Here is a 20,000-nt window from a genome sequence, read left to right on the forward strand (position 1 = left end):
TAATTCCTACCACTTCCCCACTCAAGTTTCCCCTTCCTATCCTTTTCCTTCTTGCATATTTAGCCCTCTACCTCCCACTCATTCCCCCTCTCAAGTATATCCACATATTTCCTCTTCCCAATCATCTATCTTGTTTATATCCCAAATCGGCGCTGCTTCTCCCATCACAACACCCAAACAACTTTCCACCCCCAGTAACTTTTCTCTTTAAAATACCTTCCGTTCTCAAAAATAAATAACCCTTAAATTAAACCCTTAAAACCCTAATATCTTCTATACAGACCCTTAAAACCCCAACAGCTTCCACACACACACGCTTACAAACCACCACCACCACGCTAACACCTGCACCTTACCCAGATACCACACCTCCGCCATCCCAGGTTCCCTCCACCACCCTACATCTCAAAAGTTTCCCACTATATACCACACACACACAAAGATCACCCGTATGGCATTTACTTCTCAGCTCTTTGCAAATGTCAGGTAAGAGGAAACCCCGAACAGCGTATCCCCAAACCTATCGCTGAGGAGGAGGAGGAGGAGGAGGAGGATGCAGTAGTAGTGGTGGTAGAAGTGGTGGTGGTGAGGGATGGAGCACCGTATTATAATAATCTCTCTCTCTCTCTCTCTCTCTCTCTCTCTCTCTCTCTCTCTCTCTCTCTCTCTCTAAAGCGTGACTGATTGAGAATGTCAACTTTGCTGAGGAGGAGGAGGAAACACTATGTGATGAGATAAAGGAGAGAGAGAGAGAGAGAGAGAGAGAGAGAGAGAGAGAGAGAGAGAGAGAGAGAGAGAGAGAGAGAGAGAGAGAGAGAGAGAGAGAGAGAATAATAATAATAATAATAATGGAAAAATCTACACAAACCACGTCATGAAGGAAGAAAGGAAGAAAGAAAGAAAGAAAGAAAGAAAGAAAGAAAGAAGGAAGGAAGGAAGGAAGAAAAGAAAAATGCGTGATCATATAATCTGATATGAAAATCAGACATAAAAAAAGGAAAAAAATTAAGAGAAAGTAAGGAAAAAAGAAAAGCAAGGAAGAAAATGGAAGACTCAATGTGTGTGTGTGTGTGTGTGTGTGTGTGTGTGTGTGTGTGTGTGTGTGTGTGTGTGTGTGTGTGTGTGTGTGTGTGTGTGTGTGTGTGTGTGAGAGAGAGAGAGAGAGAGAGAGAGAGAGAGAGAGAGAGAGAGAGAGAGAGAGAGAGAGAGAGAGAGAGAGAGAGAGAGAGAGAGAGAGAGAGAGAGAGAGAGAGAGAGAGAGAGAGAGAGGACCATGGCGATTAAGGAAGAAGGTGGGGGAGGATGAGAGGGCAAGGTAAGGGAGGGGAGGGGAGAGGCGAGGGAACAGCTAGGGGAGGGGTTTGAGGAGAGGGAACAGTCAGGGAGGGGCAGGGAGGGTGAGGTACGCCCAAGTAAACACCTGCTGTATGGTAAACAAGGGAACACTGATAAACACACTGCCAACACGGGGGTCAACAAGCTGCCTGGGTAAACAGTCTCCTCCTGACGGTGAAGAGGCCGAGGAGGGAAAACTGAAGCCGATACTGGTGATAAAGGAATGATGAGGCCTGGTGATGATGGTGGTGGTGGTGGTAGTTGTGATGAAAACTAAATAAGCACACAATTATGACGTTTTTTCTTTCTTCCTTCTGCTGTTACTGTTGTTGTTGATGATGATAATGATGATGATGATGAAGGTGGTGGTGGTGGTGGTGGTAGTGGTTATAATGATCAAAACCAAATAAGCACAAAATTATGACGTTTCTTTCCTTCTTCCTTTCTTCTGGTGCTGCTTTTTATTTCAAGAATTGAGACAGGGAGGAGGAGGAAGACGGAATAAAATATGGAACAGGAGATGCAACAAGGGGAAATAAGGAATAGAAGAAAGGAAAATGGAAGAATGAGCACAAGGGGAAGAATGTGGAATAAAAGATGGAGGAGGTGGAATGGAAGAACGAGGACAAGGAGAAAAGGAGGAAGGGAAGAAGAGCTATTGGAAGGGAAGAAGGGGAGGGGAGAAAGGGGGATAGGAGAAACAAAAGGAAGAGGGAATAGAAAAAGTAAGGAAACAATGAAAAATGGAGGAAAAGGGAGTAAAAGAAAAAAACTATCTAGAAGGGGAAGGAGTAGAGAAAACAAAAATGGAAAAATGAAAGAAAAAAAAAACATGGCAAAGTTGGAAAAATGGGAAAAATATGAATAAATGAGAGAAATAAATGAAACAAAAAAAAAACATGAATACGTGAAAAAAGTTAAAAAAAAAAAAAGAAAAGAAAACACACTGAGTATCACAAACAAACAACCTATACACATGAGCTAACAAGCAAAACAGAACAAAACAAAAAAGCACCGTAAATTAATTGGGTAAAAATCTACAAGAGGTAAACAAATAAAGAGAAAGGAGAGAATCTTGAGGTCATTAACATCCTCCACATTCCTCGGTGATAAGGTTGTTTTTCATCATATCCGCCACAGGAAAGCCGACTGTATGTACGAGTATATACGTGGAACAGTATTAGAAGCAAGGGTACAAATTTTCAGTATTTTCACAAGGCGAATGAGTTCTGAGGCCTACTGACCTAAAACAAATAAATAAATAAGTAAATAAATAAATAAATAAATAAATGAGTAAATAAATAAACTAGAACGAATTAACTTGCTAAAAAAAAGTTCGCTCACAGTACCTAAAAGTTTATCTAATTAAAGGTATAAAAAATATTCATCAGAAACATTTACATGAAAGGAATCTATGTACCAACAGTTATAATAATATCCCCCCCCCAACAACAACAACAACAACAACAACAGCAGCAGCAGCAACATATAAATACATAGACCAAGCATACGTATGAAAGGATTTTGACGCATAACCTCACTATTTCACGAATCCCTTCACTGTTTTTACTGCTTTACGAATCCTTTCACAGGTTCACGAATCCCTCAATATATAACACAACGCCTTTAATAGTTTCACGAATCCTATCACCCTTACTGCTTCATGAATAGCCTCACAGCTTCACGAAAAGCCTCACAGCTTCACGAAAAACCTCATAGCTTCGCAAATCCCATCACAGTTTCACAAATACCCCTACTGATTCACAAATACTCTTACTACTTCACAAATCATTATTACTAACTCAAGAATTCCCTCACTAGTTTCATAATTGTTCTCACTGGTTCACGAATACCCCTACTGATTCACAAATATTCCCACTGTTTCACGAGGCCTCACACTGTCTCACGAATCCCCTCACAGCTTCACGTAAGTCATAAACGCTTCACGGATCCTCCCCACAGTTTCGGGAGTCCATGCCAAAATGATGACTCAGTTTCTGATAGGAGCAATCTCTCTCTCTCTCTCTCTCTCTCTCTCTCTCTCTCTTCTCTCTCAGCGACGGCCCCACGCACCATTACTCATCAACACACTCTAAATCGCATTAGTGTAGCCAGATATTTACTCGAGTCTCACGGAGATCGAGCCAATTAACTGCGTGTAGCAAGGTGTGTTGACCCCCTGACACCTCCACCACCTCCTCGGCCTTTCTCACTCGCGCACACACACACGATGCCACGAGTTCACTTCAGGTCGCTTTCAGTTCATCATCCACATGTTTTAGACTCTCTCTCTCTCCTCTCCTCTCTCTCTCTCTCTCTCTCTCTCTCTCTCTCTCCTCTCCTCTCTCTCTCTCTCGTGTTTTGTGGCTGGAAGGCATTTTTCTCTTCGTGTAACTGAAAAATATTTGTCTTGCAAGCTAATAGATCTCTCTCTCTCTCTCTCTCTCTCTCTCTCCTCTCCTCTCTCTCTCTCTCTCTCTCTCTGCTGCTTTATAATATTTTAATAAACGTACGTAACCATGAAAAAATGTAAATAAATAAATAAAAGACTACCAACAAATATATAAATGCGTCTTTTGATTAGCACTGTTTTCCACATAAACACAAAAACAATACCAACAAAAGAGCATCAACACAAGGCATCGATACGGTAATCTTTAATATTCGCAATTAAAAAAAAGACTAACATCGAAAAACAAACGACGATCCAACATAGCATATCAATTAATTCTAAAACACCACTCCAGTCCACTTCCTCAGCTGGAGTGGCTGGTGGTGGTGGTGGTGTGGTGATGGTGGTGGTATCCGTGACCGTCCCAAGGAGCAAGACTAAACACCTCGCTTCAAGGCTGTAAGGGGAGACAGTCCTCCCCGCCGGGACTCCCCACCACCGCCACTCTGCCAGTCTCCCTCCCCCACGTTCCCAGGCCGCAGGGAAAAAGAACAGAGGGGAAAAAAGAGAGGGGAAATCTAGTTAACGAAGTGCGCCTGCCAGTCACGCCACCACAGAGAGAGAGAGACGAGAGAGAGAGAGAGAGAGAGAGAGAGGACGAGAGAGAAGGAGAGAGAGAGAGAGAGAGAGCAGAGAGATGAGAGAGAGAGAGAGAGACGAGAGAGAGAGAGAGAGATAGGGAGAGAGAGGGGGGGAAGATGGGGAAGGATGGAAGGGATAGGAAGGGGAAGGAAGAGGAGACGGAAGAGAAAATAATAAACTAAGAAATGTCGGTTGCTACTTTGGTTTACGATCTACGAGTCATCGAAGCTACTTTTGGTATGCGATCTACACTTTATAATGTGATCTACAAAAAGAAAAGTTATACTTTTTTCCTTTTATCAAATGTCAAGGAAAACACTTGTTTTATTTTCGAGGGAATGTCTGGTTAGAGTCTGAAGCATGAGTGGAATGTTTGTTCGAGTGTCAAAGCTCTGGTCCCGACTCAACAGCACACTTCATGCCGGCATAGACAGACATCAGTCTCGATAGCCGACCTGCGCTCCCTTCCGTGATTTTACCTGCTTATTGACATCTGAATATCTAAAGAACTCTTCAGATGTTAGCTAGAGAGTTTTACAACGAGATGACAGAAGAGACGAATGCAGTTGCTGTAGTTTGCAAACTTTCTCTATGCCAAATTTTAGAATTATTTTTATTTTATTTTATTCAGGTTATCTCATATGATTTGGTGCATAAATTGACAGGCAAAGGTACCAAAGCAATCTGTGATTGGTTTAATATGTGTCGTGCGGTTTGCTCACAAATTGTTTCTGTTAACAATCATGGAAAAATGGTAAGCACTAAAGAAGAGACTGTGCAAACTGACGAAGCGCGGTTCGTGGGACGCCGAAAATACAACAGAGGTAGAATGCTGCAAGAAGATCATGTTACAGAATCAAACGACAGCGAGGCTGAGGTGGAAAACAACCGAAACCATGCTAGACGAATTGATGGTCCCTGGGTGTTCCAATTGAAGGTGAAGACTGCCGCCATTTTTACGTGCAAAGAAGAAATCGTGAAACAATGGAACCCATAATTCAAAGAGAAGTTGCAAAAAATTCAGTTATTCATTGTGACGAATGGCCAGCATATTCTAATTTAAATCGTTTAAATTACCATCCTTTAACTGTCAACTATCTGCTACATTATGTTACTCCAAACACTCAGGCAACTGAAAGAAGCTGACCAGATTCAGAAGTTTGCATTAAAAAAAAAAGAAAAAAAAAAAAAAAAAAAAAAAAAAAAGTGAGGAAAAGAAACAACCTTCCAATCGCACCTTGACTATTTTTGCTGGCGTGTGATGGGAAAAACTCTGACGATCTTTTTTTTTACATTTTTTTTGACGATCTATTTTTTTTAAGAGCATAACAACATCTATAAAATATACAAATAAATATAAAAAAGTAGGTCTACAGGCGGCAGTTCTTGTATAAGATATGCAAACTTACGTCCACTCATCCTCTTTCCAGAAATGTATCTAATCTTCTAAAGTTCCCCATTAACGAGGCACTACCACTGGATTACTGGTTCTATCCAGTCACACATGAACGCGCGCATATTCACGGACAGGAAGCATGCAAGGTACACTCTAAATACTCCGGAACAAAGCTGTCTCATCCCGTTTCACTGATCAGACGACTCAAAGCCAGTTTTATTTACCATCGACGATTTTATATTCGGATCAAAATTTAAATGACTTTTGAGAACTTCCAAGGCAGAGAACTGGCAGCAGGTCCTTCTTTTCCTTTGAAGCCTCAAGCTTCAATAATTGTCGTCCACTTGCAGCGCCTCACACTAGGCAAGGGGTCGCCATAAGCAAGAGATCAATGTCTACCATTCCCCAGATGTTGCCCGGACGGGGAGTAAGGGCTCCTTCCATAGAGTCTGGTGGAGGGTGTGTACGGGTCCTTTGCTTATGATGACACCGGGCTGAACAACTCGCCATGAACGAGGGCACGCTGTGCACCACGCACCAGACACTGACAGTACGAGGGGTCCTTTATGGGAGAGAAGGACTCACTTCATGACAGTGGTTGGGGAGTGGTCTGTGGTGGGTCACTGCTCATGGCGACCCGTGTGAGGCGCAGCAAGGTTGCATCGTCACTGCCCTCACGCCCACGGGACTGAGGTGGACCCTTGGGGAGGAAGGATTCGTCCTAGTACCTATGTAGATAGGTAGACATCGTATAGCTGTCGTCAGGCCCACATCGTTATCGTGGAAACTGGAATCGCATCGTTATCGTTGTAACTCGTAGTTATTGTGGAATCGTATTGTTATCATGGAAACTCGTACCATTATCGTGGAATCGCATCGCTATCGTGGAGACGTATCGTTATCGTGCGAACTCGCATCGTTATCGTGGAATCGCATCGTTATCTTCGTCACGCGCATCGTAATCATCGTTATTTATTTATTTATTTATTTATTGTAACATCAAATTTGTTATCATTATTTTCGGCTTATATTGTACACTGATTATTTCTGCTGGCGTGTGATGAGAAAAACTGACGATTTTTCTTGCTTTATCACCTGATGTTCGTTCAATTCACCGATAAAATTAGTAAATTTCTTTCAAATTTGCTGCATTTTAATTTTCTTAATAATAAATGTATGAAAATTTCAACTAATTTTAAAATAAATACACACACACACACACATATATATATATATATATATATATATATATATATATATATATATATATATATATATATATATATATATATGGTACTTATTTTTTTTAAATAAATATGTTTTATTTCAGCCGTAATAAACAAATGAAACATGTAGATCGCATACAAAAGTAGAATTTGACTTGTACATCACGTTGGCTGAGTACACCACATACAGAAGTAACACCGAAATGTCTCTAAGATGGGTCATGAAAGAGAATGGGAACAGACGAGAGAGAGAGAGAGAGAGAGAGAGAGAGAGAGAGAGAGAGAGAGAGAGAGAGAGAGAGAGAGAGAGAGAGAGAGAGAGAGAGAGAGAGAGAGAGAGAGAGACTAATAAATAACCAATATATATATATATATATATATATATATATATATATATATATATATATATATATATATATATATATATATATATATATAAAGTATGCCATCAAAACCAATAGGAAAATATACAAAAATGGATACTAATTAACGCCCATTAAATATAAAAGTCACTCCATGAAGCGCAACAAACTCACTTTCCGAGCCACATCTGAACTTATGTGTGACTTGCGTTGCATCACACACACACACACACACACACACACACGCGCGCGCGACCACCACCTTCACCATCACTATTATGACCAATTTTCACTTTCACTCCCTCAAGATAGAACAACGATAACTCCATCTTTCATCCTTCTTTTATCTACTCTTTTAAATCCAACGTTTGATTTCCACGCTTGGTGACACTCACACAACACGACGGAGGGAGGGTGGGAGGGAGGGAGGCGAGGGCACGAGATGAGATGGGGGATACAGGTCACAAACTCTCCACAGGTGATTTGACAGTACCAGGTAAGTTTAGCACGATAGGAAATTTAATGCAAAGACTATACAATGCACAGGTGTCAGAAAGATAAAGGCCATTCATTAACTCTACACAAGTGGTACAGGTAACTTGGCAACACCAGGCATGCTTAGAAAATGGGATAATGAAAGCCATGATTAGTTTACAGTACACTTATATAGAAGATGAAAAATTTTAGAGTAATAATTATGCACAGGTGTCAGGGAGATAAAGGTCACTATAACAGGTGCTACAAGTGACTTAAGAACACCAGGTAAGTTTAGAGGATTAGATTTTTTAAAGCACTGACTATACTATACACAGGTGACAGAGATCAAACCAATTAATACCTAAATATATAGAATTAAGGGGAAGCCGCAAGAAACCAGCAGATCTACATCTCGCAATCACCTAAAAAATATAAAATAAAAAAACGAGAAACACAAAAAATACAATAAACAAAATAAAAATACACCTATCACCTATCATCCTACCTATGAATTTCACTATAACCTCTTAGTCTTATAACCTTGCAATATAACCTGATGACTTATAAACAGCATGAAAGAAAAAAGTTAGAAGTAAAAAATAAAAGGGAACTTCAGTATATTACAATATACACTGAAAAAAAAGAAAAAAAATAATAATAAAGAAAAAAACAAAAGTATGTTTCAGCCCTCCTCTCGACTTTAAAAAAATAATACAAGAAAATGTTAGAAATAAGGAGCAAAAGAAGTAATTATTAATATATATATATATATATATATATATATATATATATATATATATATATATATATATATATATATATATATATATATATAAGGAAAACAAAGAGAAAAAACAATAATAGCAAAAAAATAATTAATAGCATGTTCCAGTCCCTCCTCCTCCAACTTCTCGTGCTAATGGCCGCAGACAGCACGTGCTATTATCCTGTCCCTCCCCTCCAACCTTCCCTTAGCCTGCAGTCCATGAAGTGCCTAAAGAAGAGGCCACCTGGTGCACACGTCAAAGGGGTAATGGGGAAGGGGTAAAGGGGAGGGTGACTAGTGGAGGTTGATGGGGAGAGGAATGGGGAGGAGGATGAGGGAGGATGATGGAGGAAATGGGGATGGGAGTGATTTTTTTTCTCTTGCCTTTTTTTTTTTCATGTAAGAGTTTTGGCACAGAACAACAACAACAACAACAACAACAACAAAAGTATATAAAAAAAGATCAACAGCAGGTGCCAATTCCTAAAGAGTATACCATCTCAAAAGGATTATACTTAAATTTTTTTTTATTGCACTGTCATCAATTTATTTATCTTGGTATTTTATTTATTGATTTATTTCCTCATTTATTTTCTTTTATCAATTACTTCCATTTTATTTACTCTTTATAATATATTTTTTTTCCTTTCATTTATATAATCTGATTCTATACAATTTATATCATTTACTTTATATTTAGTATTTTTCATATGTATCTTATCAGGGAAACAAACATAAAAATTGAGAGAGAGAGAGAGAGAGAGAGAGAGAGAGAGAGAGAGAGAGAGAGAGAGAGAGAGAGAGAGAGAGAGAGAGAGAGAGAGAGAGAGAGAGAGAGAGAGAATAAGTAAATAAAATAAACAATAATTCTGGTAAATAAAGTCGTCAACAATTCACCCCACAAAGACCTACTCCATGTCAACACTGCCTCCACCTCCCCACACCACTGGCGCCACCTGCTGCCCCCACACACCCAAGTGACAAGCAGCAACACAAAGCAGGAGGCACAACTCATGAGCCATAACTAAAGAATATAAATAAAATAAACAAATAAGAATAAACAGATACAACACTTCGTCTAATTTAACTTCATAATAAAAAAAAATTGTAATTACTAAATAAACAAGAAAAAAAATAAAAATAAGATGAAAAATAAAATTAAATAGATAAATGAAAGTAATAAAATGCAACACTCCAAGCCTAATTTCATAATAAAAAAAGAAACAAATAAAAAACTAAAAATAAATAATAAACAAACTAAAAACAAGACAACAGTTCATACCAAACTCCACTTATAAAATAAATAAATAAATAAATAAATAAATAAATAAATAAATAAATAAGGCATATCAAACCCAAAACCACACGAAAATAAAAGCATAAAAGTTGATCATTTGTCGCCATCCATACACCAGGCTGAGGTCCATCTTAAAGGGGACTGGCTGAGACAAGACGCCATGCCCTGTCTCATTTCAAGAGTAAAAACACACAGGAGGTTCTCAAATCATGAATCTACCCTAGTTCCTTTTCACAACACACCAGGAATATGAAAAGTGTTCCTTCAGCCCCACTGTTCCTATGTCCTCACTACCACAGGGGATAAGTCTAATTAATTTTAGTGCATTATAAAGTGTGAATGATGTTTGTGTGACTATGTGATGCTTTGTCTGGCCACAACATATAGGATTGCTGGCCTGCTATATAAATAGATAAAGTGGTTGTAGATGAGCATAAAACTCTTTCCACAAATGTTGGCTATTATACAGAAATATTGAGTGACTGATGAAAACCATGAGGGACAAAGTAAAAAATTTTAGCTGAAGTGCACATTGCCACCATCATCAGTCTCCATCACTACAGTGCAGCACAGAGCAAGCACACCAGGACAAGTGCAAAAAGGCACACGTGACAACTCCCTTCCAATGGCAATTAGTCCCCATATGGGTGAGCCATCAGTGATTGCAATGGAGAGCCGGCAAATTAAAACATGAGTTATGGCAGACAAAACGCCTCTGTCCATGAATATTTATGTACGTATGGCACGACATGTTCTGCTGCATCTAAACTGACTGTACACATGACAACTGTGGTATCTAGATTTTACATGTCCTTGTACATCTTAGCAATGCAATGGAAAATGTACTCATTCTAGTAATCTTGAAGTGGGAGGAGCCATAAACCTGTTTAATAACTGAAAGACACATAAACAAAAGTAAAGAAATTTGTGTGGTAAACGTAAAATGAAAGCAGGCAGACCTGAATATGACAATACACTGAAGGATATACAAGTGCTATAATTATCATTACTATTATTACTACTATAACCCTGATCATCACATCTCTCATACAAACTTATATTATCTTTCATTCATCCATACATAAGCCAGTCTTCATCAGTCCCCACTCATGATGCCACACTCCTAAATCATTCTTTATCTCTTTCCATTCAGCTCTGTCTTTCTCCAGCAGCTTACACTCATGTCATCACCACTCCTAAGCCAACCTCCACCAGTCTCAACTCATGGTATGAACACTCACAAGTCTGTCACTCTTCACCATGCCCACTCATCCTATCATCACTTCAAGATTTGTCAACTTTCATCAGTCACCACTTATTGCAACATTTCTTAATTTTAGTCAATCCACTTCAAGATTCGTCAATCTCTGTCAGTTCCCACTTATTCTGCCATATTTCTTTATTTACTGTTTATATACTTGAAAATTTGTCAACCTTTGTCAGTCCCCACTTATTCAGTCACATTTCTTAATTCTTTATCTCCATCAGTCTCCACTTAGACTATCAGTATTTCCCGATTAGGCAGCCTCTATAAGTCCTCCCTCATTCTGTTACACTTCTAAATCTTCTCTATCTTCCTCAAGCATACTAATGCAATCACACTCCTTCATCCATCAGCCACCACCAGTCCCTACTCAGTCACTTCACCTTCTGTCTGTCTTCAGCCTCACTCAGGACCTACACTTTTAAGCATGTCAGTCAATATTTCACCACTCCCCACTCACTGTCACACTTGTCCATTCTCTGTTCATCTCTGTCAGCCCTACCAGAGCTATACACACTCCTATAATTGTCAGTCAGCACATTAGGATCTGCTAGCTCCATTACGTCTCCATTGAATGTCAACCTACTTAATCTCCTGTCTGTCTCCTTCAGCCCCACCCAACCTATCTACACTCTTAAAACTGTCAGTCACCACTCCAGGATCCGTTGGCTTTGTTCTGTCTCCACTCATTCTGTCAACCTCCTTGATCTCTGCCTGTCTCCCTCACCCCCACCCAACCTATCTACACTCCTAAACCTGTCAGACTCCACCCAAGTCCACACATGTTACAAGTCACTGTTCAACCACCAGAACGACCACATAACACAAGAGACATTTCACCTCGTACATGAATCACCTACATACACCACAATTTTTCTTTAATTTTTTTCTACCATGACACACCCATTCCAGCATCACTCAGCTGTTTACTATCACATGTAGTGAATATATTTTATTTCCTTACGATGGCATGACTTGTACAGCAGGGTATATTATTGCTGGTATGTGGTTTATTGTTAGGGAATGGTCTGACTGTCTTCTCTTTAGGGATGGGAATGAACTCATACCACAAGAGCTCATTTTCTCTACAATAATACACCATCTGTAGCAAGTATGTGTAATGCACAATTTGTGAACAATGTGACTGCCTGTTCTTAGTAGATAAGAAGTCATGGCTCTTTCTTTTCTCCACAATTAGCCGGTCTACCTATCCATTAACAAACACACACACACACACACACACACACACACACACACACACACACACACACACACACACACACACACACACACACACACACACACATTAATTAGTATACAACTGACTGTAAAAAGACTAATTAATATAATATTTAAAAAATTATGTACCAGCATTAACATCCTCGCAGGCAAGTCTTTCATATTAACACAATTCATCTCTATAGTTTATGATCAGAAAGTCTCCTTTTTCTTTTTTTATCAGAGACAAATTCTCTCCACAGAAACTACACAAAAGAACAATCGACTGACAAAATTATAGATCACCATCATCTATCTAACAAACATGCTAGCAATCACACACAGGATAACACAGACAAAGCATCACACACTCATACACACATCAATCATACTCTTGGTGCTTTTGGCCCCTAGTGGAAGAGGTATGGTCCTGTAGACCACTTACTAAACCACAGGAGTTAAGGCATAGCACAGCTGGTATATCATCATACTATAATAATATCATTATAAAAGGAAGCGACAGTCAAATAAGTACACATGTATATCAGGCAGTAAATTAAGTTGGTAATATAATTATATTCCCATGCTCACTTACATCTAAACTGCTGCCACACATCCATTATGGCCCTGCTTTACTAAATACTGTACAGGTGAATCATATGGCAGCTCTACAGGTCGGTGCAACATAGGAAAAGCACATGTAATACTTCAGAAAACTAACCTACAAATTACTATTGACACTTCCAAAATTCATGTACTGACACGTTATTGAGAATACAGTTACATAAAGATATCAGCACAGTGTATAAATAAGAACTGATTTCTGATTCTGCACACTTCCAAATATTATCCCCACACATTACTACTTACTCTTCCCAAACTTTCAGTACAAATGCATTGTTACTCAGAACACAGTATATAAAAGATATAATCATAGTGGACGAGTAACGAGGGATGATTTCTGTGTACTATTTTAGAAAATAAACACACACATTACTACTGACACTTCCCAAACTTCACGTATTCAAGAGATTTAATAAGAATACAGAATGAGATATAATTAGAACACAGTAGTATATGTAGATATCAGTGAAGTGTATAAGAACCAAGAGATGAATTTTAACTGTGTACTAGATCAGATTAGTCCACACCACTGACACTTTCCAAACTCCATGCACTTACCAGGTGTTAATAAGAACGCAACACACTGAAAGATATCATTGCAATAGATAGGTAACGAGAAGATCTGTAACTCCTTCATGACTAAATATAGAATCGCAAACTGAAAATAATTTTCTAGAGATATCTATGATAAAATTCAGCTGATGTAGTGTTACTGAAGGGTTCATCACTTCTGATAATGTTCATGGGTTTTGCACAACTTAAGAATACAAATTAAGAAAGATCCTCAAACCTCATACACAACAAAGCAGATATGATAACAATTATTGCTACTTCATTATTCTCATACATGTACCCTGCTATGATAATATAATTAACTCCATGAATAGAATAAGAAGCACATATGATTAATAAAGGCAAGGACTGCTAATGAATTGTATGAGATCCTTTCTTCACTCCAGATGTAAGCTGCAGGTCAACACTTCCTGATCCCCCACCCCATTCACAGCAGCAGCAGCAGCACCACCACCACCACCACCACCACCACCACACCTGTGTCTGTGGTGCAATAGTGTTATTGGCAGCAGGGGCAAGATGGAATGTAACATTGCATCACAACCTAATAAGGGCACAGTTTTATAATCAGCAATGATTACAACCAATGCCACAATTGTCTGTGATTAAGAAGCTTCAAGTGACTACCATATTTTGCAAACAAGAAATCTATTTCATCAATATCAAGTCATGTTAATGCCAGGATAAAAGATCATATGAATTATGTACAGCAAGTGCTACCAGTTATACTATCTCACCCACTACTCAAAACAAAGGTAGGTATACATTCTAGCAGTATTCAGTATATGAAGACATTTAGCAGCTGAGACTAATTAGCTTCACATCCCTGGATTTGTACACCATCATGAGGAAATAACTTCCTACATCAATAAATGAGTAAACTATTAAGCCTCAGGAATCTTTAAGGTCACTGCCTGCCACTTGGGTGTGTTGCAAGTACATTTATGTGCTCCTACTAATGGGGAGGCAGGTAGGGTGGGGCTGGGAATCTTTTCTCCCACCTCCTTGGAAAACATAAAAGTCACTGAGCCAATGAACTGGACTTCTTGCATATTTATGGTCTTATACAAGTAGAAAAAATATGCGCCTAACATTATCATCACTAGTTTCTATTTTTATTTTTACATACATGGTGACATCTTGCCTACATTCCCATATAGAACAGAAAATATATATCTGTATGATAAAGAAAATAAAAGCAGTCCTGAAAACCCAGATATTATTCAAAGATGAGGCAAAACACTGATATTTGCACCTGAACATTGCTTATGCAACAGCCAAGAGACATTGTTGAGTAATATGCCAGGAATATAACAAAGGATTGTCTATGTAGTTTCAAAATTTAATTCCCAGCTGTTGCACACTTGGTGGAGTACAGTATTGCTGTACAAAGCAATCTTAGAAATAAAATTTACAGCTAATACTGGCCAGTTATCATGATGGGTTCCAAAAGGAATGGTGTTTTAAGATCACATTTATGTGGCTAAATCAAATATTTTCCTTCAACTGCCTTAATGTTACATAAGCAAAGTGATCAGTCTTTGCAACCAATCTATGTTGTCAGGGTTTATAAATGAATAAGCACCCTGAGGTTATAACACCTGGGCAGGTGACAGTAATAACCTGGATGATGCAACATCCTTGCAGCTCAGGACTATAGATCAATTCAACAATCTGCCAGAGGCCTGAAGGACACAACAACAATGGAGAGTCTGCTGCAGGATGAAAGCCTCCGCCAAAGCTTGGGAGTGGAGTTTAGCCTTGCCATGTTGGCTTGGAATATTTTGATGGGGTTACCATGCTAAACATCCACAACTCTATTTGGCGAGTATGGGAATGAGAAGACTACTCCTAAAGGTTTCACCAAGTACTTACATCTTGGTACATAAGCTTAACAACTCTCTGCAGCCTGTTACTCTCCACCACGGGAAGTTTGGTAACACATTAGTCAACATAAATTTACTGCAGCATTGTGCCCACAGTTCATTGCCCTTTCTGCAAAATGACACCAACACATTTTCCAGTATTGTTGTTGATTTTCCTCTAAATAATTAAATGCTTATATATTATCACTTTCCATGTATGAAATTTGGAGCAATAATACAAAAATTTTCATGTTACAAATACACAGTGTAATCTGTTAATGAATTTTCATTGCTATATCACCTTCATTTCATCACTACTGGCCTATGATTCTGCTGCAGGACAAAGACATACACTAATGACTGTGACTTAACCCACATGCCACGTAGCCTAATGACTGCCCGGACCATCACACCTCCTTACCCTACACCCCACACTGCCTCTCTTTCTGGTGAACTACGGGCATAGCATGATAGGAGGCAAGCTCAACCTGTGTCCACCTGCACGGAACTAAAAACCCATGACTTGCTAGTTGTGAACAGACTGCACTGGCCACTATGATGTTTCCTTCATACTGAATTTCACATGAACACGAAAAAACAAACAGAGTAAAATATCTGATACTTTCAACACCTCAGCACAGGTAATGCAAACCAACAGTGTGTGTGTGTGTGTGTGTGTGTGTGTGTGTGTGTGTGTGTGTGTGTGTGTGTGTGTGTGTGTGTGTGTGTGTGTGTGTGTGTGTGTGTGTGTGTGTGTGTGTGTGTGTGTGTGTGATAGCAGAAACATCCTCTCCTCATGTGTATGAATATTTAGTTCACTTACAAATGGATGAATGAGTAAAATACCCAAAGTTTGCATAACATGACAGATTTGCAAGTCCAAGAAATGCCTTTACTGATCCAAAATGTGCAATGGTTTAGCAACTTTTTTCACTTTACAGTGGCACAAAACCAAGACACATTCAGAAGTTGATTAGTTTAGAATCTCCACTGAAGCTAATAAATTGAAACTGAGAATGGTTTCATATCATTAGTGACAAAAAACAGCTTATGAATACATTTCTGACTTAGGATATTTTCTAGCACACATTTCCTTCACCTAGTTTTAGATCTGGATGTGCAAGATTTCCATTGTCAGCCAAGTATGCTAACCACTGCACCACCTGGCCACTAGACATGACCTACACCCAACCAAATATTTAACACCACAAGTCTCCAAATTACTGTGAAGTGCAGCAGCTGTGAAGTGCAGCAGCAGCTTTTATGTGCTGTGTCTGCAAGCTCATGGTTTGGTTACATTCTTTGTCTACATCATATGAGCATCACTGTTTACAGAAAACACCCAAGTTTCTTCATAAATTAACATTAGTTCCTCTCCAGTAAAAGAAAAAGTACTATAGTATACTATAACATTATACCATGAATGGAAATCAATATTTTTCAATGTAACCCATAAAAATGACACCACTAGAGACAATTCCACCAGCAATGCCATGCAGGCAATGAAATCCAACCCTGGCCACACATTGAGTACAGCAACCAAGACTCATCCAAAAGAAAACATCCAACTCGTTTCCGAAATAACAAAGAAAGGGACGTAACAAATGGTGTTATTAGATCGTTTCACACATTAATGACAGCAAGCACCGAATTACTGCTGTCATCACCTATGAATTTTCTTTAGAGAATGGAATCAATGCAGATGACACTACTATGGATGCTCTCTATTGGCGAGTGCAAAGTCTGAACACTCCAGACAGTTTTGCTGCAATATAATACTAACAGCAATAATAATAATAAGAAGAATAAAGTGGTTACAGGTTATAGATTGTAATGCTATTTAGCCAGCACTCACATTGATTGGTTGACTGCATGTACAATCCAGTCCACCCACTGGCCATGCTAACAGTCTACTGGGTTGGGTTAATTCTGGCATGACCTGAGCACCCTATTTTGAGGACAGATTAATGATCATAAATGTGGCATCAAACAAAGCCATCCTTTATTACAAGATGCATGATTTCAATGTTACAAAGGTGAGTAATAAAGCAACATGCTATGGTTCAGTTTCTGTGATCAGTATCATCTTAAAACATGAGTTGGTGGATTCTTCATTTAAATCTTAGGCAACCTTCACATTTCAGTTTAATCAAGCTACACTATTTGGTAAGGGAGGTTCAGCATCTGTCCTGAGAACCAATAAAGAATTTACAGCAACACAAGCTTTAAAACAATGGAAGTCACCTAAATTTTGTCCTAAACAGTAAGTAATGACATAATTCCCAATCAGACTTTTAAACTATCATTAAAAACTTAGGAATATAAAAAGATTTACCCAAAACTTCACACCCACTTCAAAAAATCAATATCATCTGCCATGAGCAATAAACATGTAGTGCTGCATCAAATCACCCACCCATAAGTCTAATTCTTTACAGTTTCTCTCTTTTAAGCATCTGATGGACTGTGTGTAGCATTTTGAGAGCCCAGGCCATCATGCACCACACCCACCACACTCTATCACCCACCCTGCCCACCCCTGCCACCACACTCCACACCAAGATGAGTAACACCTGAACTTTGTGAGTAATAGTGTACACAATCACATGAGATAAGCCGATCACCGGCCCATGCCTCACCACCATTCCCATGTCAGTCATGCTGTTTCACCACCCAAGATGTTCAGCTGGGGAATGAACACCTCACACATTCCTCACAATACACCTCCTACACTGCATCCCCTACCTGAGTAATGAGTCAGCTGAGGCACAAGATTCTCTGGTTTACTTCTAGACAGGAGTGTTCTCAGGAAATGAGGGTGGTGACTCACCTACCAGGAAACTCTTGGGAATTAAAATGGCTGTCCACTCAACACAACTGGACACAAATTCTTCCACTTGCTTTCACAATTATTAACTCTTACTAATGGAACTTTCCAAACTAAGCAAAGTCAGACCACATACTTGACTGCTGGAAAATTTTAATGGAATATAAAGTGAAAATAACCAAAATTCCTGAAAACATTTTGCACATATTTTTGCCAAGATTTGGGGTCAGTGATCACCCCTAGAAAGAACAGTGCCCCTGAGAGCCCAGGCAGGGTCAGGGTGCCAGGGCCAGGGTTCGGGTGCCAAGGGAGGGAGGGAGGGAGGCACTAAGGTCAGGGTGCCAGGGACAAAAGTGTCAAGTGGAGAGAGGGCGGCCTGCACAGGTAGTCCTATCACAAGAAATGCGGCAGACAGAGGCCATTACAATACCGGGAGAGGGAGTGGTGCCCGAGAGGTGAGCAGTGCCCGGGACGTGTCAGCTGAGCGCCCCTCCTCCTCCCTGTCAGCCGGCATCCCTCCCCCTCCTGCGTTCCTCCCCTTCCCTCCCTGCCGGGCTGAGGCTGGGCTAATTACTCACCTGGCTGTGTCTGGTGGTAGTAAGGGTAGGTCTTGTTAGCGTGGTAGCGTCCCGCCGCAGGCGTCGCCGTGACGAACGGTTGTTTCTTCGGATTGTGACTCTGCATCTCAGTTTCAGAGGATTTGAGTCCCCATAGAGATGACCCTGCGATTAGGGAGATTTTTTACAATTATCTCCGTCTGATTCCACCAGAGACCACATAAGCACCTGTTGATGCACTAATGGTTTCACTAAGGATATCTATCGTGTGTCAGGAGCTTCGATTGAGGCGGATGGCCAGCGATTTTATAGGAATTTCTCCACAATGGCCACCTTGAGCGGGAGAGCTGTGAGCGACCCGACAGTTGTTGAATGTTTGGTCTGCGCGGGAACTTTAAAACACTACCACTTATAACGCTTCTCGTTGCTTTACTGCAACAACCAGGTCATTTATACCTCGCATTTAGGTAGAAATAAATCCTAACCGGCCATTGGCTCCCTGATGAGGCCTAAATTCAGCGTGAGAGAGACAGAATGGTCAAAACAAATCCTATTCCCAGACATGTCAGATTGCAGTCGACGCGGCGCCGCCCCCGCCATCTATGGGCGGCAAGGGCGGCGCGGTGTTGCCACACCAGGATGGGAAGCTACACAACTTTATACACTGTCAAATTATTTATTTCTGCATATGTAATAATCTTGGACACATATTTAGTGTGTATTTTTCCTATATTAGTAGCTGTGTGTTAAATAGTGCAGTAGCTTAGACAGTCAAAAGGGCCACTTCTCTAAGGGCTTGGGGTCATTACCCTTTTTTATTGATTACTAATATTGATTAACATGACTATCTGCCACGGCGACACATAAACCACTCCTCAAACTTTATAATATTTCTTGTGACATGTGACAGGAGCAGGTTTCGCCATTCGTTTCCTCAGTGTATAGTTGCATTCTGCTGTATAGAGTTGTTAGGGGGTGAGGATTGCATTTCTCATCACAGTCATCATAGTCAGCATCATAAGTAGCACTAGCAACATTAACAGTATCATCGTCATCTTGCTATAGTTGCCATTATCCTCATTAGTAATTATAAGAACTATATTTATTATTATTATTATTATTATTATTATTATTATTATTATTATTATTATTATTATTATTATTGTTGTTGTTGTTGTT

The 20,000-nt window shown here is 39.6% G+C and overlaps 1 protein-coding gene across 10 annotated transcripts in view; it reads right to left on the bottom strand.

The window, feature by feature from the left end:
- The window catches only part of LOC135111721 (eukaryotic translation initiation factor 4 gamma 3-like), a 132,868-nt gene extending 113,488 nt beyond the window's left edge, over positions 1-19,380 (bottom strand). For 5 of the 10 annotated variants that reach the window (XM_064025364.1, XM_064025362.1, XM_064025363.1 and 2 more), the window contains exon 1: positions 18,843-19,183. In XM_064025364.1, the coding sequence (XP_063881434.1) occupies positions 18,843-18,948 (106 nt within the window). In that variant the 5' untranslated portion in view covers positions 18,949-19,183. Of the gene's footprint in view, positions 1-18,182; positions 18,340-18,694; positions 18,751-18,842 lie in introns of those variants that run through there. The other 5 variants (XM_064025365.1, XM_064025369.1, XM_064025377.1 and 2 more) reach the window with 5 other exon arrangements.
- Positions 19,381-20,000: the final 620 nt, after the last annotated feature.

Source organism: Scylla paramamosain, chromosome 22 (assembly GCF_035594125.1).
Source record: "Scylla paramamosain isolate STU-SP2022 chromosome 22, ASM3559412v1, whole genome shotgun sequence".
Lineage (NCBI taxonomy): Eukaryota > Metazoa > Arthropoda > Malacostraca > Decapoda > Portunidae > Scylla > Scylla paramamosain.